Here is a 24402-nt window from a genome sequence, read left to right on the forward strand (position 1 = left end):
AGATGCTGGTATCCCAGTGTAGCTAGGCCCTCAGCAGTGAAATAATTAACACTGTCGCTGTCATTAGGTTCCAGAGCGAACACGCCATGAACTCTGTCCCTCTGAACTCCCTGCACAAAGGGGCTGGACTCAGGGGTTCTGGGTGGGGGAAGCCCCTTCCATCCCCTAAACCCACTAACCCAGGGGGGCATGGTGCTGAGCGGACCCTACGCCAGGGCCCCGTGCACGGGGCTGGGGGGCGTGGAGAGGGGCTTTGGACGGACTGGCCCCTCTCCCCAGCTCCACTGCGTCCCGCAGCCTGCCGGGCTCAGGCACACGGAACCCGCCGGCCGCGGGGCAGCTCGGGCAATGTAGTTCTATTCGACGGCGTCTGGGCTCGGGCGTCATGTTGTGTCTGCCCGGAGGAGCAATCCGCGTGGGAGAGTGTGACGGAACTACAATTCCCATGGTGCCATGCGCAGAGGGGGAGCGGCGGCTGCTGCTCATGCGCACGAGGTGTCTTCCTTGTTGCTATGGCAGCCTGGAGCAGGGGCCTGGCCCAGCTGCAGCTTGCGCTCCGACTCCTGCCAGTGACCAGGTTTTGGGGACGGATTAAGCCCCCACCAACGTTCTGGTTGCCTTGGCAACAGGGGTGTGGTGCCTGGGTGATTGTGGCACTGCCAGGTGGTTGCTAGGGACGTGCCCTGGTTGCCCAGGATGTCGCGACCCCAGGTCATCCACAGTGGCCACTTCATGGTGTCGGAGCCGCACGCTGACCCCGAGCCGGACCCGGGGGGCAGGACTGCAGTTGGGAGCATGGCGGAGCGGGTGGGGGCCGTGGAGCCGGGGGCTAGCAACCGGCGGGAGGGGGCTGGGGCAGGCAAGGGGGCCGCAGTGCCCGGGGGCGCCTACGACTTTGACACAGTCGACGCCTGCACGTGCCGGACCTACCGCTATGGGCCTCGTAGCAGCAGTGCCCTCAGCATCGACGCCTCTCTCACCAAGCTCTTCGAATGCATGACGCTCGCCTACAGGTGAGAAGGTGGGAAAACGAAGCCTGGTGCTAGTGCCCCGGGGTGTGGCTCCTGCTCGGAAGGGCCGGGGCTGTGAATCGTGGTATTAGTGCCCCGGGGCACAGATCCCGCCGTGGGCAGGAGCTGAGAGGGTGAGTTCTCACTGTTGTGCCTCATAGTGTGGATCCCAGTGGGGAGGGGGAGCGTGAATCTCCATTAGGAGTAACAAGGTTATTTTACCTTTGTATTTGACATGGCTGTGACCTTCTGGACTCCTGTGTCCAGTTCTGGGGTCCACAGTTCAAGAAGGATGTTGATTAATTGGAGAGCATTCAGAGAAGAGTCATGAGTATGATTAAAATATTAGAAAACATGCCATATAGTGAGAGACTCGAGGAGTTCAGTCTATTTAGCTTAACAAAGAAAAGGTTAATTGGGTGAGTTGATTACTGTCTATAAGTACCTACATGGGGAACAAATATTTAATAATGGGCTCTTCAATCTAGCAGAGAAAAGTAGAACATGATCTAGTGGCTAGACGTTGAAGCTAGACAAATTCAGACTGGAAATAAGGTGTGAATTTTTGGCTGTGAGAGTAATTAACTACTGGAACAATTTACCAAGGCTAGTGGTGGATTTTCCATCGCTGGCAATTTGTAAATCAAGATTGGATGTTTTTCTAAAAGCTCTGCTCTAGGCATGATTTTTGGGGTAGTTCTCTGGCCTGTATTAAACAGGAGGTCAGACTAGAATGATCTGGCCTTGGAATCTATGAATCTATACAGAGGAAGCCATTTGTAAGCATGACACTTCCTCACTGCTCTAACCTTTGTTCTCTTCATCATGCTAGTGCTGTAATTTCCTGCTCCAGGCCTCTGCGGTTTGTATACACTCAATACATCAGCTTTGCATTAGTATCTGCAGTGGCTTGTGTATGTGGCAGCACAGGGCATTGTACTGAAGAAGGGTTGCTTTTGCTCTGCCATTGTCAGATCAGGAAATCGGAAAGAGCATCTCTTTCGCGGGGCTGTATAGGTGGTTGCACAACACCTGGATAAGTCAGACAGCATTTGTAGGCCCTCCTGAGAGGGAAGGAAATCTTTGGTGCAGATGCAAACAGTTGTGTCTGCTAGATTTCTTCGGGGCACCCCGTGCTGAGCCTGACTACATTTCCACCCTTTCAAAGTTTTTGCTTTAAGTTTAAGCTTAACTCTGAATTTTCTGCAATCGCTATGCTTGGCTTGTGGTTTTTTTTTATACTACAATATTCCTTATAGGGTGTTTGTTAAGTTACCACTGGAAACCTTCAACCGTAACAGAGATTTTGGTCAGGAAATTTCCATAATTTTATAAACAAGACTAAGGTACTCAGTGAGAAGCCAGGCGTGTTAATTTTGAAAATAGCAATAATTTACAGTTAGTTAACAGCCCTGAATCCCTCCTCCATCCTCCAGAGCCCGAAGTATTTGACTTTTGTATACGGTGTCAGTGCAAATTTACAGGTTTCAGAGTAGCAGCCGTGTTAGTCTGTATTCGCAAAAAGAAAAGGAGTACTTGTGGCACCTTAGAGACTAACAAATTTATTAGAGCATAAGCTTTCGTGAGCTACAGCTCACTTCATCGGATGCATTTCGTGAGACGAAAGCTTATGCTCTAATAAATTTGTTAGTCTCTAAGGTGCCACAAGTACTCCTTTTCTTAGTGCAAATTTAGAGGACTGTTTAGCCGGATTATCTCAGTTTGCACTGGTAGCATAGGCACAGTTTGGGATCTGAGAGACAGGGAATGACTTCGCAGGTGTTAATTGACTGTGAATTACCGCTAATTGGCCAGTTAGCACCTCCTGTTTCTCCCTCTCATTCCCCCAAACATCTAAAGTATTTGATTATGCCCTAAAATCCTCTGGATGGGAGGGCTGAAGGGTGGAATATCTCTCTGATCCACTACTTTTTAGCCACCCCACACAGACTCGCTGCCAGTCACATACTTCCCCCCACCCCCTACACAGCCTAACCCACTGCCAGTCACATACACGCCCACCCCCTATACAGCCTAACCTACTGCCAGTCACATACCACTCCCCATACCTCTACACAACCTAACTTATTGCCAGTCACATACCACCCCCACACCTCCTCCACAGCCTAACCCAGTGCCAGACACAGTCCACCTCCATCCCCTTCAGAGCCTAATCCACTGCCAGTCACATACCATCCCCACCTTCCTACACAGGCTAACGCACATTGAGTCACATACCATCCCCCATATCTCTACATAGCCTAACCCACTGCCAGTCACGTACCACCCCCACCCCCTACACAGATTAACCCACTGCCAGTCACATACCACCCCCCACATGCTTCCCCAGCCCAACCCACTGCCAGTCACATACCACCCCTACACAGCCTAACCCACTGCCAGTGACATACTACCCCCCGCCTGCTAGACAGCCTAACCCACTGCAAGTCACATACCACCTCCACAGCCTAACCCACTGCCATTTACTTTCCACCCTCCACATCCTAGCCCACTGCCAGTCATATATCACCCCCTACACAGGCTAACCCCCTGCCAGTCACATACCATGACCGACACTACCACACACAGACAGCCTGAAGTCTGCATTCCTGGAGCTGTGAGAGTGTGGAGCTGGCCTGGAGAAGACAGGCTCCATGCCCTGGGAACTCTTGCATAGCGCACTGTGGATCTGGTCAAGGGTTTAACAGGAGGTGGAGGGGTTGGGAGAGAGAAACTTTACTCACCCAGGTCTCCTGCATGAAATTCAGGGAGGTGTCCTCTGGACCATCTGTTCACTAGCTTCCTGAAGCCAGTAGGAGACCAATGGAGCAATCAGCATGCATGATGCCATTGCCTGAAGTTTTTCTAAGACTTCTTGGGGTCCCAGCCACATATCTATGAGCATCTGTGGCTCCCCTTCCCCACAAACCTCACTAGGCGGCATGGTGCCAGCATGCCTATTCACATGTATGACAACTTGGAAAACGTCACAATGGAGTTCAGAAGCTTGATGCTTCTCGGTTCGTCTCTGCTGGGCTCATGTTACAACCCACTGTGCTGTCCCATCCCCACAACTTCCTGGACCAGAGAGAGATCAAATCTAAAGCCATACAAGTGCTTTAAGAACAATCAGATGACTTCGATCAGCCTCTGATTTTCCCAGACATCCTTTTGCCAGCTGCTTAGCGAATCCACTGCAGTTTGGGTGAGGGGAGCCTCATTTAGCCAGAACCAACTCCCCTAGCAGATTGAGAGCTAAAATTCCACTTACAGGGAATTTCCATCTTGGGAAGGGAAGGTGGGTGAGGAAAGCTTGTCGGTGCCTGCTGTAGAGCAGCTCCCTGAATCCACCAGCCTCTGGCAACACCTGCACTACCTTCCAGGCCTTGACAAGCCTCACTCTCTCTGCGCAGGTTAGATTCACTGTTCCAAAAGGAATAATACACAGCGGCTTGTCAGATTCAACTCAGGATCTCCACTCTACATAACACACAGCACTTAGATATGGTGAAAACCAGAATAAGCTTATTATCATAGAATATCAGGGTTGGAAGGGACCTCTGGAGGTCATCTAGTCCAACCAATCCCCAATTTTTGCCCCAGATCCCTAAATGGCCCCCTCAGGGATTGAACTCACAACCCTGGATTAGCAGGCCAATACTCAAACCACTGAGTTATCCCTCAAAGAACTGAGATTCAAGTGACAGAGAGAGAATACAGGAAACAAACCAACATATAAAACAAAATCATAACACATTTTCTAGAGACTGAACTTAACTAACAAGGCATTTCCCTATCTCCTACATGGTCACTTACCCTGGTGTTTTCAACTAGTTTGGCTGAGACCCTTTCTCATAAAATCAAACTCACTGGTGGCTTGTCCTCACAGATTGAAGGAATGCCAGGGTGTCTCTCTGTACATCCAGATACATCCAATACACCCAGGTACATCCAATCAGACCTTCGATGCTCATCTGAAGATAGTGTGCCACCCTTGCTGTTCACCTTTTCCTGTTAGTTTCCTGCTCAAGTCTCCGTAAACTATGGATTAGCATTTTGTTCAGATTTTAAACGGACATTCATTGCCAATGATACAATCCTCAATTTGAAAACGACTAGCCAGAGTGAGATAAGCATCTCTTCCCTCCTGTCTGCCATGAGTATGTGGGTTACCTTTTGGTGAACTGTCTTAAGTCATAGACAACATAATTTTTAGTATATGTACATAGCTCTTCACATATTCTCTGTACATATATCTCACAAATGATTGGCAAGACCACTATGACACAGGGTTTCATTAGAGACCTTATATGACATTCTTTTGGTGAACCCAGGGGATCACTGTATTCCTGGGTGCTCCTGTGCCCCCAACAGTTGGTATGAAGAAGTCTTTGGGTCACACCTCCCCTCTTTCATTGATCCAGTAGGGTCAGCCAACTGCTGATCCATAGGCATCAGTTCAGAATTCTCTTGCCTGGACAGTATGTCTGCCACTGTATTTTCTCTACCTTTAAAGTTATTTTTATCTCTATACCTTTTGCATCACATAAATGTTGACAGGTTTCCACACATCCCCCTTTTTGCTTTATGACGTACCCCCTAGCTCTCGTTTTTGGATGCGTGCATTTTTGGTGCGGTTGGCCATTTTAAAAAAAAAAGGGCTTTAATTTTTTTTTAATTTAATTTGTCCTTAACTTGCATTAGAACAAGTGAAAATATAGCTTTCATGTCTTTTCCTCATTTTAGAGGAAAAGATGTTTTTTACACATTTAGTGCAATTCTCAATACTATCAAGTAAACAGGTATACAAAGTCTGAATGACAGATAATACAGAAGTGTTAACTTACATTTTGAGAGAAAAATAATTTTAACACCGTATATTTCTAAATAAAGGCACTTCATAATTTACAAAAATCTTAGTACAGTAATGACAGAATACTCTCTCTCTCTCTCTCTCTGTATAACAGGCATTTTTAGAGAAAAAATATTTTATAAGCAGTTAGTCAATTTTAAATAAAACCTTAAGGTCAAAGGAATAAAGGAAAAGCATTATATAGAATAATGCATTTTTAGAGAAAAATATGGTTTATGCATTTATTGTATTTTTAAAAGTCATTAAATAATTTACAAAATCTTAGTAACAACAGAATAAAGAAGTGTGTGTGTATATATAAAAACATGCATTTTTAGAGGAAAATATTCTTTTTGTTAGTGCATTTCTAAATAAAGTCATTAAATAATTGTACAAAGAGGAATAAAGGAGACGTATTAATACACATAAGCATACATTTTTAAAACAAATAATTGTATGCAGTTAGTACAATTCTAAATAAAGTTGATAAAACAATTGCACAGAAGTCATAAAGTATTAGCGATAGAGAGAGAAACTATAACCAGATAGCTTGTTACATACTCCAAGGGACAGACACGAGATAACCAAGAAAGTTTTTAAAACAGAACAAAAGGAAAGAAGATAGAGAAAAGCATTTCACCCCACAGATTGTTACTGTCCGAATGGCAAAAAACTTTGTTGGCTGAGCCAATCAAAAGATACTCTTTAATCACGGGGTGTCTTAAGGAATCGTATTGCATAAAATATTAAAATGCATCCCATTTTCCAGAATCATGCTGAGCATAGCACTTTATGGATTTATCCACTGATATTTAATAATCTGCCCCACGCTGTAGAGGAAGGTAAAGAAACCCCAGAGCCTCTGCCAATCTGCCCTGGAGGAGAATTCCTTCCCTACCCCAAATATGGCAATCGGCTAAACCCTGAGCATGTGGGCTAGACTCACCAGCCAGACACCCAGGAAAGAATTCTCTGTAGTAACTCAGATCACACCCCAACTAACATCCCATCACAGGCCATTGGGCATATTTACCGCTAATAGTCAAAGATCAATTAATTGCCAAAAATTAAGCTATCCTATCATACCATCCCCTCCATAAACTTATCAAGTTTAGTCTTGAAGCCAGATATGTCTGTTGCCCCTTCTGCTCCCCTTGGAAGGCTGTTCCAGAACTTCACTCCTCTGTTGGTTCGAAACCTTCATCTAATTTCAAGTCTAAACTTCCTGATGGCCAGTTTATATCCATTTGTTCTTGTGTCCACATTGGTACCTCACTGACATACTCAAGTACTTGCTGAATTAAAAATCCTGGATTTGTCACTGAGCTCCATCAAAGTTTCCTTTTAACCCACAGTGCTGCCACCTTGAACCACATGACACTGGGGAGGAGATGGGGGTTGCCACCAGGAGGGAGCATCAAGCAGCATTGGAAGGGGAGTGGGGACTGGCATGTTTGGGCCATAGATGTGGGATTCATTATTTCAGGACATAAACCCTTGCTAGCTTCAATTTTGTGGTGCTCATGCCATTGAGCATGTCAGGAATAAAGCCAAGTAGGCAGAGAACTAAGGATGCTGGCTAGGAATGGACACATCTGTCCTCCCGCAGAGCATTGTCTGCCTAACATGGCAGTACCCAGCCAGTACCTGGATAGGAGTTGTTTACATCCCCCATAGAGCCGGAACCTAGACAGATTTTTGTAACACAGCACATAACCCTTAATGGTTGAGGCCCATTCCGCTTTGTCAAGCTGGATCTCAGGGGCTATCTCCAGCACTGGCTCTCCCTAGGTCTTTGGTTCAGCGCTTGGTGTGCCAAAGAGATCTTGGCTGTCTAGGGGAATCTCCTGAGAGTCCGTGATAGATAGGGTGCCTCTTGATGGCATGGGCAAACAATCCAGCATACAGGGGTTCCACAGTGGGCACCCTGGCAAAAATCCAGTCCAGCTCCTCACAGTAAGTGCATGTCCTGGGAGGTCTTGGTTTTTCAATTCTGACAGATTTCCTGGTGATGGGCCTTATCCCAAGAGTGTCCCTTCTCCTGCATATGCTGCCATAGCCACTCCTATATCTGCGTTATGGTGATTCTTGGGTAGATGGAATTGGACATGCTCTCCATCCCATGGAAGTCCCGGACCTCTGGATGGCACCACATGGATCCATGGGGTGGTGTATGGGGTGAGCCGGGGTGTCTGGTGGGGGATACTGACCTGCTCTGTACGGGATGTACGGAAGTACAGGGCATAGCTTGCTATAAGGGATTGGGGGATGTGAGCTTGCCACGAGCTGTGATCACAAAGGTGCATATTTGAGTGTGTGCTGGTATTTAACCTAGGTGTGCGCGTGTGACATATGGTCAAGATGTTCCTGGAACAGTGGAGGGCATACAAGTCATAGAGTTTAAGGCCAGAAGGGACCATTAGATCATGTGAAGTAATGCATTATGGGAGGGCTATCTGAAGCAGTGTAGATAATCCAAAATTGGAATGCATCCACACAAACCTTACAGCTCATTCTGGAATAGAGTTATGTCACTTCCAAAGCAGGGCTCTCCAGGGTCAGTCCAGGAAACTTGTGGCAGTGAAATGTGGTCACTGAGGAAGGCTGAAGAGCAGCAGAAGGATGTTTTTGATTCTTGTTGTCTTCGTCAGCTGCTCCATATCAAATGGCAGAGCAAGATTAGCAATAAGGAGATTCATAGTTGAACTGTCACCATCAGCGCAGGTTTAGGCTCAGTGGCTTTCTTGGTACAGACATATTACTAGGATGGAAGACCAACAAATTATTAAGTGTGTTTACCAAGGAATGTCACTACATGGCCAGCGGTCACATGGACACCAAAAGGTTTGGTGGCACAGGAAGACCTCTGATGATGGACACAAACTGAACATACAGCTAGACTGTCTTATGGATCTTGGTAGAGACTGAGCTAGGTGGCATGCAATTTGCCTTTGTGGCTTACCCTTATGATGTGGATGATGATAACTTCCAGCACAGGATAAGACACTAGATAATGATGAAAAAAGAACTTGTGTGTTTGGATGCAAGGCAGTCCATGCCAAAAAAACTAGATCCATCAAAGAAACATCCCCATGTGGAGAAGCCCTGAGAGTCTTTGCTTTTCTTAATGCCCTGCATCTCCTGGGGCATGTCTTCACTGCACAGTTAGCTCTGGGTGATTGGCACCCAGGTTGGCCTAGCCCAGGTGTCATGTCCTTACTGTTTCTGCACTTGTCTCTATATGTCAGATTGAGTATCCTCTGGTTCTTTGTGCTGACACACTCAGATTCTTTCCAAGTCAGATGTGTCAATTGCAGCAGAATTTGTCTGTCCTTGTGGGGAGTTGTGGGAAGGCATTGGAGGACTATCAGCACTCAAATTATTTAGCCTGCATCCTCACTGCAAAGTGGGTGGGTTCCAGCCCAAGTTAAACCAGAGCCTGGGTTCTAACCTATTCCCATAGTTGGATCAGCTAGCCTGATTGAAGCATCTCCAAACACAGGTCAGAGGTTTTCCTGTGTGTGGATGGAGAGAAATTGGGCTCTGTACGGGATCCATGGGGTGGTGTACGGGATGAGCCGGGGTGTCTGGTTGGGGATACTGACGTGCTTTTTACAGGATCCATGGGGTGGTGTATGGGGTGAGCGGGGGTGTCCGGTGTCAAATACGGACCTGCTCTGTACGGGATCCATGGGGTGATGTATGGGGTGAGCAGGGGTATCTGGTGGAGGATACTGACCTGCTCTGTAGGGGATCCATGGGGTGCCTGGTTGGTGGGATACTGACCTGCCCTGTACAGGATTTCTGTCCCTTCTCCATCTCTGTTCTCTTCTGTCATTGGCTTGCTCCTCCCATTAGGCTGTGTTCTTCCCTGCCCCCGTCCCCCACTCTCTGGATCTGCATCATTAAAGGATTTTGTTCCTTTTGTTTTTCATAGTGGGAAAATCGTGTCCCCCAAATGGAAAACGTTCAAAGGCCTGAAGCTGCTGCCGCGTGACAAAATTCGGCTCAATAATGCCATCTGGAGGGCATGGTATCTGCAGTGTGAGTGGGGGCTGGGGCTGCCCAGGGACACACGGGGCTCTGGAGTCTCCCCAGAGTGGGCACAGTGCAGGCAGTGGCAGGGTGAGCTGACCAAACAGAGCAGCCCATCATACCAGAGGGGCTGCTCAGTCTCCAGGGCTCTGAGCTGAATGGGTGAGGCAACGCCACCTTCAGGGCAGCAAGAACCTGCTTCACTAGACAAAGCACCACATAAAGAGCTTTCAGCCACTGCCCCATCCTAGAGGGGAAAGGTCCCATGTCCCATTCCCTCCGCCCGCCCCCAAGACAGCCAGTCTCCCTACCCTGGGGCCAGATCAGAGTCGGTGGCCCCATGTCCTATTGCAAAATCCCTATGGGAGTGCACCCTGATCTGTGGCAGAGGAGGCTATAGCAAAGGCAACTGTTGTTTCTTGCCCCCTGCAGATGTGGAGAGGAGGAAGAATCCTGTGTGCAATTTTATGACGCCGCTGGAGTGCAGTGACGGGGACGACCACCGCAAACCGGAAGTGAGCGAATGGGGATGAGGGGCAGGGCCGGTGCAACCACAAGGCGACCTAGGCAGTCGCCTAGGGCGCCAAGTGGTTGGGGGAGGCGGTGGAGCGGAGGTAAGCTGGGGCAGGGGGGCGTGGGGAGGGCCGCCTGCAGCAAGTAATGGGGGCGGCACACAGGGGAACCGCTCCCCGCCCCAGTTCACCTCTGCTCTGCTTCCTCCCTTGAACACTGCCCCGCTCTGCTTCTCTCCCTCGCAGGCTTGCGCGCCAAACAGCTGATTGGCGCCCCAAGCCTGGGAGGCGGGAGAAGCAGCCACGTTCTGGGGGAGGAGGCGGAGCAGAGATGAGCTGGGGCAGGGAGCTGCTGCACAAAGCTCCCCGGGCTGAGGGGGAGAAGGAGGGAGAGGGCTGCAGGGAGCTGCCATGGGGCGGGCAGCCCGGGCTGAGGGGAGGGATGTAGGGAGGGGGTGGCGGGGAGCTGCCACGGGGGGCTCCCTGGGCCGAGGGGAGGTGGGGAGCTGCCGCAGGAGGGGCGCCTCAGGGCAGGGGCGGTGGGGAGCTGCCACGGGGGCGGTGGGCTGCACAAGGGGAAATTTTGCCTAGGGCGTGAAAGCTCCTTGCACCAGCCCTGATGAGGGGCACTGCAAGGGGCTCCTCTCCTGCAAGCGACTTTATTGCACCAGTGACACAGATTACTTCATAGGTCCTCCCTGCCTCCTCACCCGTGAGGGTTGCCCCTCACTTACCCTGCCCGTCCCCTCCCAGAGGACTCTGACCAATAGTCCTAGGGTCATCTCTCCACTCCACTCTCCCCAGATTGGGTCCTCATAAGGGCTCTCTGACATTTTTCCATCCAAACTGCCTTTGGCAGAAGATGGGTTTTCCACTAAACAGAATTTTCCAAAAAAATTCTGTGCTTTGCAGGGAAATTCTGATTTTTTCATTGAAAAATGGAATGCCCAAAAATTAAAATGTGATTTGGCAGTGCTGTCCTTCGGTTTCCTCATGTCCCTAGTCTCCATTCTGGGCTGGGCTCCCCAGTGGGACTACATCTCCCATGATGCACCATGGTCAGGGATGCCCACAGTGCACTGCTTCCTTTGCCAAGAGGGAAGATTGTGGTGTTCATGGGAAATATAGTCCAACCAGGAAGGCCAGGGAGAATGGAAGCACGGGGCAATCAAACTACAGCTCTCAGGAGGCATGGCCATAGCATTTATTAATTGAAATATTTCATTTTATATCTGAGATTTTTTGTTTTTTGAATTTCTGCTGAAAAATCTGAATTTTCTTTGGAAACTCCCTCCCACCCCCGTTTTCCAATTGGCCCTAGCCCCACCCTGCCCTTGCCTTGCAGGCCGTGATCATGGAAGGGAAGTACTGGAAGCGCCAGATCGGAGTGGTCATTCGGGAGTATCACAAGTGGCGGACATACTTCTGCACACAGGTAAGACCCCACCGCCACCACCACCACCCCTGCATCTCTGGTGCCCTCCCATTGCTCTGAAAAGTGCCCTGTTCTGCTAGCAGTCCCAGAGGCCACTGTCCTGTATGCCAAAGCAGATACAGCCCAGGCAGCAGTAGATGGTGGCCCCCAGACCTGGTCAGTCTTCAGCCTCTCTGCTGCCACTGCCATCTAGGGAAAAGTTGGCAGCAGTGGGGGCTGGGTTCTGTGATGTGCCCATCAGGAGTAAAACTGAGCCCCCCCTCCCTCTCGGGTGTAAAATGCTTTGAAATCTCTATGCCAAGTAAGGGGAAGAGGGCACTGAGCAGTCTCCAGGTAGAGAGAAACTGCCATTACTGCCCTGCAGTCTAGGGGTGACTCAATGCCCAACTCTGGGCTTCCCTGGAATCCGTCCATCCATCAGTCCCTTCCCCCATCCCTCCATTACTGGACAGCTGGCTGTCATCTCTGCCAGCAGCCACCCCTGCCTGCCCACAGCCCTCTGTAGATCTCCCCAGCTGCTATAATACTAAGTTGGTGGGACCTCCCTGGCCCCTGCATGATTCCCCACTTCCTTCTCAGATCACCCAAATTTACCCCCGTGATTGAGAAAGCAAAGGCTGGCTCAGTGAAATCCCAACCTTCTGGGGATGGGGAGTGAATGGGCAAACAGCCCCATGCCAGAGGACACAACACCCTGGACTGGTGGGCAAGGACCATGTGTTGGTTTTAAAGCTCCTGTTTGTTTAATGTTTAGGTCCAGAAGAAGAAAGATAAACCTGAGTCTTTATCCACCCAGGTACAGATTTCTTGCTCTGTCCCTACAGCTTGCAGCACCTCCTGCTGGGAGAGGCTGGCACTGGAGTAGCCCAGAGTTCCCCCCAATTCCTAACACTCCTGCCCCACTCCCTACAGCACCCCCTGCTGGGAGCTCTCCCCCACAGCCGGAGCTCCTGACCCTGTCTTGGTACATGGCATCGGCTGCAGAGCTAGGGCCAAGGCCTAGCCACGAGTGGCACTGCAACCTGGTGCATCAAACTCAGATTTGAAGGTGGTGGATGGACGGGTTCATAGTCCAGGGAGGTCAGGCTGGTGGAGGGAGGGGTGGGGGAAGCACATGAGAGGGGAAGAGGAGTGTCGGGGGGCCAAATCTATGCTGCTGCCCCAGTCCATTTTAAATGGCACTCAAGAGCCCCAGCGTAAGATGCATCTGCACCTGTGTTCCCCCTCTGTGGTCCTGCAAGGGCACCCACTCTCAGCTGCACGCTTCTCAGACGCCACCTCTCTTGGGTGGAGACACACATCTCCCTCGCCCTGCCTAGGGCATTTCCAGGCTGTGCAGTCCCCTGACTGTGCTGTGATATCCCCCAGCAAAGCAGACTGTCTAAACAGGCCAGCATCTGTGCTGGGAAATCTCATCAGAAACTAATAACAATGACACTGCTAGCAGTTACAAGTGATCACGTGGCTTTTCTGAGCAGGCACTTTTATTCTTAAAGTAAAAGCATTAAAGAGAAAACATGAAAGCAATAACACAAGTTACACACTGGTAATAAGCTTACCAGAGATCACCCCAACTCCAGCAAGGGCTCTGGCCGATGATCCGTCCTCCAGACCTCACTCAGGGATATTTCTGTCGTCACCAGTTCATAGCAGCTCTCAATCAGAACTAGCTCCCCCAGGAGTTAGGGAGTCCCTTCTTTATCCCTTTCGAAGAGACCATGAATGGGTATCAGCCAGGCAATGGGTTTCTCCCCAAGGCGCCACTTCAAAAGGGTAACTCCGCTAACTTGCTTCCCCCCTCACCCAAGTATTTCCAAGGAAACCCACTTAACTAAAAGATCAGTCTAGTCTAGCCCATCATTTTAGAGAGTCCTTTGAGCACGTGCCACTTCCCAGGGTTTGCATTAATCCTGTCTCCCCCTTAAAGGAGTTACATCCTCCCACAGTAATCCGGACACAGCTTTAATAATACAGCAACCTTCCAAGACACTTCACCTTAACTCAGCAAGGTTTGTTCAGGGTGCTGCCGATTATTGTCCCATCTGTCTCAGGATCTGGGTCACCAGTTATCAGTCTGTCTCTCTCTCCTCCCCCCCCCCGGGCAGGGAGTGGCTCATGCTGCCCCGGGCGAGGGGCTTAGCAGTGAGGCCAAGGGCAGCTGCCCCATGGAGCTCGACCTGGACACCCTGGACAGCCTCATCTCTGACCTGGCCGACACCATCTTCTACAGCCGCAACCCATATGGGGGGCCCAACCCCCGCAGCCTTGGTGAGCACTGATCAGCGTCCCTAACACAGGGTATTCCCCTCTCCATGCCCCATAGACATTCCCCTCTCCAGGTCTCAGCCCCCTTTCCGCATCTCTCCATAGAAATTCTTGTCTCTGGATCTCTTCCCCTCCCCAGAGGGATTCCGCTCTCTGGATCTCTGCCCTGCCCCCATGCTTCATAGGCGCTTCTTTCTCTCATTTGCATCCCCTGCCCCCGCAAGTGCTAAAAGGGGGTGGTCCTGAGCTCTGACTCTCCCCCCCCCGTATCCCCCAGGCATTCCTGTCTCCGGATCTCTGCCTCTCTCTATCTAGGGGTGTGAATGGGCCCCCCTAGAGTCCTCGTTCGCTGCCTGGCAGTCTGGTGCCTGAGGGGAGTGAGATGGGTTGGGCAGGGCTCTGCTTTGGGCGGGATGGGAGCAGCTGGTGCTGTGTCTGACACCCATCACCATACTGTGTTCCCCAGCTCACCAAGGCAATGCGGACATGATTCAGCCCACCCTAACCCAGCTGCATCCTAACTTTGAAGAAGATTTCATGGACACCCTGGACCCCATTCATGGTAACTTGCACTGGCTACTGTGCATGGATCCCATCTGGGGTGAGGTGGGCTATCCTGGCGCATGGCGAGGGGGAGGGGTTTCCAAACACCATGCTGCGTGGCGATAGAGGGAATCAGACCAGGGGCGTCCCCTCCCCTGCCACCCTGGGTCAGGCCAGGGGCGTCCCCTCCCCTGCCATCCTGGGTCAGGCCGGGGTGTCCTTTCCCCACCATGGTGGAGCACACTGTTAATCTGTTGCTGGGAGGAATTGGAAATCCCCACGGGCAGGTTGTGCAGCTGAGTGCTGTTCACAGCCTGGCCTGTGACCGACCCACTGCTAGCTCAGCTGGCTGCAGAGATGGCTCTTCCTTCCAGGCCCAGGCTTCTGCCAGATGCTTGCTGAGCCGCCTGCCACCTCACACGCTGCAGGCCAGGTGGAGATCCCATTGTGGAGAGATCCGCCCAGTATCTCACCTGAACCCACCCCTCGTGGGACGGGGTGCTGTACTCTCTACAGACTGGCCCCTGCAGAGGAAGCTTAAAAACTATTCACTTCCCTGAAAGAGATGCCCCCTGCTCTCTGTGCCCTAGGACAGCTATCCCAGCATGGGGCCTTTCTCCTCTAGGGGGTGCCGAGTCTGAGCCAGCCCCAGGACAGGGCACAGGCTGGCTCAGAGGGATGGGAAATGGGACACAAAGGCCTTTTCTCTCTAGGAGATGCCTGCTCCAATCCAGCCCCAGGGCGGGGGACTGGCAGGCTTCGGGGGTGGGGAATGGGGTTTGGCCCTGCGGGCTTGGCATTGTCTGACGGGCTCATCAAAGGGAAATGGCAGGGAGATTGTGAAGTGACTGTGGACAGAGAGCTGCCCCCCGCAGCATGGGACACACCAGTGGAACTTCCTGCTGCAGGGCCTTAACAGGACACCAGAGCTGTACGCCAAGGAGCCTTATCTCAGTCTTTCTCTGCCTCTCTCTCCCCGCACCTCACTTGGACCCAACAGACAGCCCGGCCAGCTCTCCCTTGGGGGCCGCCAGCCCCAGCCTCCAGCGGCTCAGCTGTGCCTCCTCTGGCACCTCTAGCGCCTCTGACTCCCTGAAACTCCTCCTGTCTGTCGCTCATGTAGCCGCTGCCAAGAAAGGTACAGAGCGGGCCCCCAACGTCTGTTCTTCCTGCTTCTGGGCCCGGGGCTGGGCCCATATGCTGCCCAGGCTAGCTGAATGGCCATGCCCCAACTGCGAACGTCCCTGATGCCAAGGGGCAGCCAGCCGAGACTTTGGGTCCCAGCATGGACCCAGTGAAGTATCTCGGGTCAAATTGAAGCAGTGCATTCTGGGATATGTAATGTCTCCAGGCCACCTCCCAATATTCAAGATGAGGTAATTGGGCCAGTGAGCCACCATTTCACCAAGGGGTTTGCCCATATGCTCAGAACTACCATGCACACACCACACCAACCCACAGCTGTCACCCTAGTCACCACTGCTACGGCCCCAGCCACTGTGCATCAGGGAATCCTGTGTACCCTGCAGCCACACAGCTCTGCCGACGCCCCTCAATCCCAACCCGCAGTCCCCTGCTAGCCCAGACCTGAGCTTCCCCTCATAGTTCTGCCGGTGACCCATAATCGTGACCCATAGCCCCCTGCTAGCCTCGCCCTGAGTCATCCCCCACTAGTTCTGCCAGTGCCCCAGAACCCTGACCCACAGTCCCCCTTTGTGATCTGAGACCTGGGACCCTCCTTCTCCCCTCCAGCTCTATTGGTGTCCCTCAATCCTGACCCACAGCCCCCTGCTAGCCTAGCCCTGAGCTTCCGCCTCCCCCCAGCTCTGCCGATGCCCCTCAGTCCTGACCCACAGCCCCCGCAATGTCAGCTCTGGGGTCCCCCAAGTCTGAGCTCTGTAGCTGCCATTTGTACCCAGTGCTGTGATGTAATTATGATCATTCCTATTATGGTTATTCTGCTCTGATTTATCCAGGTCCTTTGCATTTTCTTTCTTTCTCTCTCTTCCCCCTTCCCTCATCTCTCCACCCCCTTTCAGCCTTTCTTCTTTGTCACAAACAGTTCATTCTTTTTCCTCTTTCCCTTCACAGATTTCTTTGCTGCCTGTCGCCCCCAGCCTGTGACCCAGGTGAGTAGCAAGTAGCAGCTGCCCTCTGACTGCTCAGCAATGCCCCCACCCACTGCCTGCAGAGCTCAGCTGGCACCACATTGCAGCCTATGCTTCCCCTTCACTGCAAGGTCTATGACCTTCTCCCTTGTGTCACAGCACCCCTCCACTGGGGAGGGCAGGGCTGGGTGATGCAGGCCCCTCCCTGTTGTCACAGCCCCCCCTGCTGGGAGGGCAGGGCTGGGAAGAGCCGGCCCCTCCACCTGGCCTGCTATCAGGTCAGGGCTGGGTGGTACAAGTCCCTCCTCTTGGCCTAGTGTTGCAGGCCCCTTGCTGGGGAAGGCAAGGCTGATTTTCTCTCCCTCTTTCCCCCAGGCCTCCATGCTGCTGCCAGCTGCTGCCCCACTGGGCTCTCTGTCCAGCACTTGTGACCCGGACGTGACCACACACACTAAGGAGCTGCCTCTCCACAGGAGCTCCCTCACCCCCCTTTCCTTCCCCCTGGACCTGGAGCCCCTCACACCCCTGAACGGGCACCAGACCTTCCTGCCGCTCTTCCCCACCTCCCCGCTGTGGGTCAGCCCGCCCCCGCCCGGCCCTCCCACGCAGCACCCCCAGCCCACCCTTGTCTTCTCTGTCATCACCCACACGGCTGCTGAAAAGCCCCCTTCACCCACCCAACACCCTCCTTTGCCCGGGGGCACCTTTGCCATGCCTGTGTCTGGACCCCTGCCCAACAGGGCAAGGTCCCGGCAACTGCAGCACATTGCCCCAGCGCCCACTGCCACCCACCCCCCAGCAGCCCCCAGTGCCTTCCTTACCCACCTGCTCGTAGCAGGTATGTGCTTGTGTGGGCAGCGCAGCCTGCCTGCCTGGCACTGGGGGGAGGGGCTGTTGTGGTGGGATGCAGGGGAGTGGGTGTTGGGAGAGTGGGCACAGGGGCATTGCTTTTAGGGGCAGGCAGGTGGGGATGGGTGTGTGGGGCACGGGAACTGGGTATGCCTGGGGGTGTTGCTGTCACAGGTCAGTGGGGGGGGGGAATTGCTCTTGGGGGGCTGGGCACAGAGGGTTGCTGTCGGGGTGGGGGACCAGGCACTGGGGGGGGGAGTTGGCAGGAGCTGAACATAAGGGGTATTGCTGGTATGGGGGTGCAGGGGAGGGCTATTGGGTGGGGGAAGAACAATGGAGTTGCTGGTGGGAGGAGTGGGTGGGGGTGTCCACAGTACAGGGTAGCCTCTCCCCCCTCAGATGTGGGCCATCGCAAGACCAAGGGCTGGAGAGACACTGCCCTGGGTGGCTACCTAGGAGCTGTGGTCTCTGTGGGTGAGCCTCACTCCTCCTCTACCCGCTTTCTCCTCCTCAGGCCCATCGCCACAGCCCCTCGCTCCATCCAGGGACTCTTCCCAGGTGAGAGCATCCCCTGCTGGAGAGGATGGGTTTGGGCAGTGCAGGCTCCTCCCCCTGGTGTCACAGCACCCCCTACTGGAGAGGGTGGGGCTGGGCATCTGTTAGCTCCTCCCCCTCTCTGGTTTCATAGCATCCCCTGCTGGGGAGGGCTGGGCTGGGCATCTATAAGCTCCTCCTCCTCCCTGATGTCACAGCACCTCCTGATGATGAGTCATACAATTTAAATCCATCCAGAAATCACTCCGCTAACATTTCTGGGTTTAGGGGTGCCCCACTCTCCCCCAGTGCTTGTGGCTGGGGCAGATTTCTGTCCTGCCGTGCTGACTCCCTCCTCGTTTCTCCCCTCTAGGTCTGCGCTCCCCTGGAGCTCCCTGCAGGTGTCCTGCTGATGGAGAAGCCCATCCATCCTCACTCTGTCACTGCCTCCTGCAGCACTGGTAAGATGGGGGGTGCTGCTGTCAGGCCCCTCATCATATGGGCTCTCGCTGTGGGTGCTTGGCTCTTGGGGGTGACGGGACAGGGGTGATGGGGCTGGGGAAGAGCATCAGGCTGGGGTGGGTACGAAGAGGGAAGGAGCAGGGTGGTGGTTGGCTCATAAGCATCTAGGGAGTGGGAACTTGGTGGGTTCATAGGTAGCTGGAGAGAGGTTGTGGTGGGGGGCTGGCTGGGTGGACTGGGGGGATGACAAGGTCAGGGGCTGGCTAGGGGGACCTGGAGGGATGGCAGGGTGGGGGGCTGGCTGGGGGGACCTGGGGTGATGGCAAGGTGGGGGCTAGCTGGAGACTCTGAGGGGACAGGAAGGTTGGCGGGCTGGCTGGGGGGACCTGAAGGGCTGGCAAGGTGGAGGCTGGCTGCGGGATCGGGGGGGATAGCAAAGTGGGGGGCTTGCTGTGGGATCTGGAGTGATTGCAAGGAGGGGGCTGGCTGCGAGATCTGGGGTGATGGCAAGGTGTGGGGCTGGCTGCGGGATCTGGGAGAATGGCAAGGTGGGGACTGGCTGTGGGATCTGAGGGGCTGGCAAGGTTGGGGGCTGGACGGGGGATCTGGGGTGATGACAAGGTGGGAGCTGGCTGGGGGATCTGGGGGGCTGAATGGGACACCTGTTTGTGTGTGGAGGGGATTGGCTCAGGGGAATGGGGTGACTCACCCTGCATTGCCTGCTGGTCTGAGGCCCAGGCTGTTCAGATTTGGGGATGCCTGCTCAGTGGCACCAATGGGTGATCACACCCAGGACAGCCAGGTCTGTGGGTCAGAGGCTGGTTTGGCCTCAGGCTGGCACTGCCTGGGGCTGATCTGGAATGTGCCATTCTGGGGAGGAGGTGGGGAGGCTGCAGTTTTAGACTCCTCCCCATGGCGAGGGTGGCGCTGGGGAGGGTTCATGGCATCACTGATCTGGTGCTAGGGGTGGATCCTGGTAGTATGGGACCTGGAGCCTTCTCTCCTCCACATGCATAGACCTCTGCTCCTAGATGAGGGCTGGGAGCTGAACCCACTTGGGCAGTGTCTGACAGGTTCCCTCAACAGCTCGTGTGCGCAGAAGTGCTGGGGTGGGATGGCTCACCCACGGTGCCCTACTGGGCTCTGGGGAGCAGCATCAGGATCTTGCCCACATAAGCGACCCAGATCATAGAATCATAGAATATCAGTGTTGGAAGGGACCTCAGGAGGTCATCTAGTCCAACCTCCTGCTCAAGGCAGGACCAATCCCCAACTAAATCATCCCCGCCAGGGCTTTGTCAAGCCTGATCTTAAAAACTTCTAAGGGTATGTCTATACTACACAATTAGGTCAAATTTATAGAAGTCAGTTTTTTAGAAATCGTTTTTATGTAGTCGATTGTTTGTGTGTCCCCACACAAAATGCTCTAAATGCATTAAGTGCATTAACTTGGCAGAGTGCTTCCACAGTACCGAGGCTAGTGTCGACTTCCGGAGCGTTGCACTGTGGGTAGCTATCTGACAGTTCCCGCAGTCTCCGCTGCCCATTGGAATTGTGGGTTAAGATCCCAATGCCTAATGGTGCAAAAATATTGTCGCAGGTGGTTCTGGGTACATGTCGTCAGGCCCGCCCTCCCTCCCTCCCTCCGTGAAAGCAATGGCAGATAATCGTTTCGTGCCTTTTTTCCTGTGCAGACTCCATACCACGGCAAGCATGGAGCCTGCTCAACTAACTCTCACCATACGTCTCCTGGGTGCTGGCAGACACGGTACTGCATTACTATACAGCAGCAGCCCATTGCCTTGTGGCAGCAGACGGTGCAATAGGCCTGATGATCATCGTCATCGTGTCTGAGGTGCTCCTGGCGCCTTGGTAAGGTCGGTCAGGAGCGCCTGGGCAGATATGGGCGCAGGGACTGAAATAGGAGTGACTCGACCAGGTTATTCTCTTTAGTCCTGCTAGAAGTCCTATTGCACCATCTTCTGCCGAGCAGCCAGGAGATGGGGATGGCTAGCAGTCCTACTGCACCCTCTGCTGCCAGCCAAAGATGTAAAAGATAGATAGACCAGATTTGTTTTGTATTCATTTGTCCCCCCGCCCTCCCTTCGTGAAATCAACGGCCAACAATCATTTCGGTGAGATCTGTCAGGGGCACCTTGAAAAGCTGAATAGAGATTCAGTCCTGCCTGAAATACCAGGGGGAGGGATAGCTCAGTGGGTTGAGCATTGGCCTGCTAAACCCAGGGTTTTGAGTTCAATCCTTGAGGGGGCCATTCTGTGTGACAGTTGTTTTTGTTTCTCCTTGATGTAAAGCCACCCCCTTTGTTGATTTTAATTCCTTATAAGCCAACCCTGTAAGCCATGTCGTCAGTCACCCCTCCCTCCATCAGAACAACAGCAGACAATCGTTCCGTGTCTTTTTTCTGTGCAGACGCCATACCACGGCAAGCATGGAGCCCACTCAGTTCACTTTGGCAATTAGGAGCACATTAAACACCACACGCATTATTCAGCAGTATATGCAGCACCAGAACCTGGCAAAGCGAAACCGGGCGAGTAGGCAACGTCAGCGCAGTGATGAGAGTGATGAGGATATGGACACAGACTTCTCTAAAAGCACAGGCCTTGGCAATGTGGGCATCATGGTGCTAATGGGGCAAGTTCATGCGGTGGAACGCCGATTCTGGGCCCGGGAAACAAGCACAGACTGGTGGGACCGCATAGTACTGCAGGTCTGGGACGATTCCCAGTGGCTGCGAAACTTTCGCATGCGTATGGGCACTTTCATGGAACTTTGTGACTTGCTTTCCCCTGCCCTGAGGCGCAAGAATACCAAGATGAGAGCAGCCCTCACAGTTGAGAAGCGAGTGGCAATTGTCCTGTAGAAGCTTGCAACGCCAGACAGCTACTGGCCAGTCGGGAATCAATTTGGAGTGGGCAATTCTACTGTGGGGGTTGCCGTGATGCAAGTAGCCAGCGCAATCATTGAGCTGCTGCTATCAAAGGTAGTGACTCTGTGAAATGTGCAGGTCATACTAGATGGCTTTGCTGCAATGGGATTCCCTAACTGTGGTGGGGCTATTGACGGAATGCATATCCCTATTTTGGGACCGGACTATCAGGGCAGCCAGTACATAAACCGCAAGGGGTACTTTTCAATGGTGCTGCAAGCACTGGTGGATCACAAGGGACATTTCACCAACATCAACGTGGGATGGCCGGGAAAGGTACATGACACTCGCATCTTCAAGAACTCTGGTCTGTTTCAAAAGCTGCAAGAAGGGACTTTCTTCCCAGATCAGAAAATAACCGTTGGGGATGTTGAAATGCCTGTAGTTATCCCTGGGGATCCAGCCTACCCCTTAATGCCATGGCTCATGAAGCCATACACAGGCAGCCTGGACAGTAGTCAGGAGCTGTTCAACTACAGGCTGAGCAAGTGCAGAATGGTGGTAGAATGTGCATTTGGATGTTTAAAAGTGCGCTGGCGCAGTATACTGACTCGCTTAGACCTCAGCGAAACCAGTATTCCCACTGTTATTACTGCTTGCTGTGCACTGCACAATATCTGTGAGAGCAAGGGGGAGACGTTTATGGCGGTGTGGGAGGTTGAGGCAAATCGCCTGACTGCTGGTTACGCGCAGCCAGACACCAGGGCGGTTAGAAGAGCACAGGAGGGTGCTGTGCGCATCAGAGAAGCTTTGAAAACCAGTTTCATGACTGGCCAGGCTACAGTGTGAAAGTTCTGTTTGTTTCTCCTTGATGAAACTCCCCTCCCACCCCAGGCCCCTTGGTTCACTTTACTTCCCTGTAAGCTAACCACCCTCCCCTCCTCCCTTCGATCACAGCTTGCAGAGGCAATAAAGTCATTATTGCTTCACATTCATGCATTCTTTATTAATTCATCACACAAATAGGGAGATAATTGCCAAGGTAGCCCGGGAGGGGTGGTGGAGGAGGGAAGCACTGGGAGGGGTGGTGGAGGGGGGAAGGACAAGGCCACACAGCACTTTAAAAGTTTAAAACTTATTGAATGCCAGCCTTCTGTTGCTTGGGCAATCCTCTGGGGTGGAGTGGCTGGGTGCCCAGAGGGGCCCCCCCACCACATTCTTGGGTGTCAGGGTGAGGAGGCTGTGGAACTTGGGGAGGAGGGCGGTTGATTACACAGGGGCTGTAGTGGCGGTCTGTGCTCCTGCTGCCTTTCCTGCAGCTCAACCATATGCTGGAGCATATTTGTTTGATCCTCCAGCAGCCTCAGCATTGAATCCTGCCTCCTCTCATCACGCTGCCGCCACCGATCAGCTTCAGCCCTCTCTTCAGCCCGCCACCTCTCCTCCAGGTCATTTTGTGCTTTCCTGCACTCTGACATTGTCTGCCTCCACGCATTCATCTGTGTTCTGTCAGTGTGGGAGGACAGCATGAGCTCAAAGAACGTTTCATCGCAAGTGCGTTTTTTTCACCTTCTAATCTTTGCTAGCCTCTGGGAAGCAGAAGATCCTGTGATCCTTGAAACACATGCAGCTGGTGGAGGAAAAAAAAAAGGGACAGTGGTATTTAAAAAGACACATTTTATAGAACAATGGGTACACTCTTTCACCTTGCTGTTAACATTACATACATAGCACATGTGCTTTCGTTACAAGGTTGCATTTTGCCTCCCCCCACCGCATGGCTAACAGAGGGAAACATTTCTGTTCAGCCACAGGCAAACAGCCTAGCAGGAACGGGCACCTCTGAATGTGCCCTTTAAGAAAAGCACCCTATTTCAACCAGGTGACCATGAATGATATCACTCTCCTGAGGATAACAGAGAGATAAAGAACGGATGTTGTTTGAACGCCAGCAAACGTACGCTGCAATGCTTTGTTCTGCAATGATTTCCAACTATGTGCTACTGGCCTGGTGTGGTAAAGTGTCCTACCATAGTGGATAGAATAAGGCTGCCCTCCCCAGAAATCTTTTGCAAAGGCTTTGAGAGTACATCCAGGAGAGCTTTATGGAGATGTCCCTGGAGGATTTCCTCTCCATCCCCAGACACGTTAACAGACTTTTCCAGTAGCTGTACTGGCCATGAATGCCAGGGCAAATTAATCATTAAACACGTTTGCTTTTAAACCATGTATAATATTTAAAAAGGTACACTCACCAGAGGTCTCTTCTCCGCCTGGCGGGTCCGGGAGGCAGCCTTGGGTGGGTTCAGGAGGTACTGGCTCCAGGTCCAGGGTGAGAAACAGTTCCTTGCTGTTTGGAAAACCGGTTTCTCCACTTGCTTGCTGTGAGCTATCTACAACCTCATCATCATCATCTTTCTCGTCCCCAAAACCTGCTTCCATGTTGCCTCCATCTCCATTGAAGGAGTCAAACAACACGGTTGGGGTAGTGGTGGCTGAACCCCCTAAAATGGCATTCAGCTCATCATAGAAGCAGCGCGTTTGGGACTCTGAACTGGCGCAGCCGTTTGCCTCTCTGGTTTTCTGGTGGGCTTGCCTCAGCTCCTTAAGTTTAACGCGGCACTGCTTCGGGTCCCTGTTATGGCCTCTGTCCTTCATGCCCTGGGAGATTTTGGCAAACGTTTTGGCATTTCAAAAACTGGAACGGAGTTCTGATAGCATGGATTCCTCTCCCCGTACAGTGATCAGATCCCATACCTCCCGTTCAGTCCATGCTGGAGCTCTTTTGTGATTCTGGGACTCCATCATGGTCACCTCTGCTGATGAGCTCTGCATGATCACCTCTTCTACTGAGCTCTTCACTCACCTGCAGCTTGCCACGCTGGCCAAATAGGAAATAAAATTCA

The 24402-nt window shown here is 52.5% G+C and overlaps 1 protein-coding gene across 13 annotated transcripts in view; it reads left to right on the top strand.

The window, feature by feature from the left end:
- Positions 1–416: 416 nt before the first annotated feature.
- The window catches only part of LOC119857784 (MLX-interacting protein-like), a 35882-nt gene continuing 11896 nt past the window's right edge, over positions 417–24402 (top strand). For 3 of the 13 annotated variants that reach the window (XM_038407176.2, XM_038407181.2, XM_038407183.2), the window contains exons 1-12: positions 491–1013; positions 9800–9906; positions 10330–10412; positions 11731–11844; positions 12599–12640; positions 13950–14112; positions 14576–14671; positions 15653–15790; positions 16744–16781; positions 17136–17598; positions 18124–18167; positions 18517–18604. In XM_038407176.2, coding sequence (XP_038263104.1) covers positions 697–1013; positions 9800–9906; positions 10330–10412; positions 11731–11844; positions 12599–12640; positions 13950–14112; positions 14576–14671; positions 15653–15790; positions 16744–16781; positions 17136–17598; positions 18124–18167; positions 18517–18604 — 1693 coding nt within the window. In that variant the 5' untranslated portion in view covers positions 491–696. Of the gene's footprint in view, positions 1014–9799; positions 9907–10329; positions 10413–11730; positions 11845–12598; positions 12641–13949; positions 14113–14575; positions 14672–15652; positions 15791–16743; positions 16782–17135; positions 17599–18123; positions 18168–18516; positions 18605–24402 lie in introns of all 13 variants that reach the window. The other 10 variants (XM_043516863.1, XM_043516864.1, XM_038407177.2 and 7 more) reach the window with 9 other exon arrangements.

The sequence above is a fragment of the Dermochelys coriacea genome, chromosome 6, assembly GCF_009764565.3.
Source record: "Dermochelys coriacea isolate rDerCor1 chromosome 6, rDerCor1.pri.v4, whole genome shotgun sequence".
Lineage (NCBI taxonomy): Eukaryota > Metazoa > Chordata > Testudines > Dermochelyidae > Dermochelys > Dermochelys coriacea.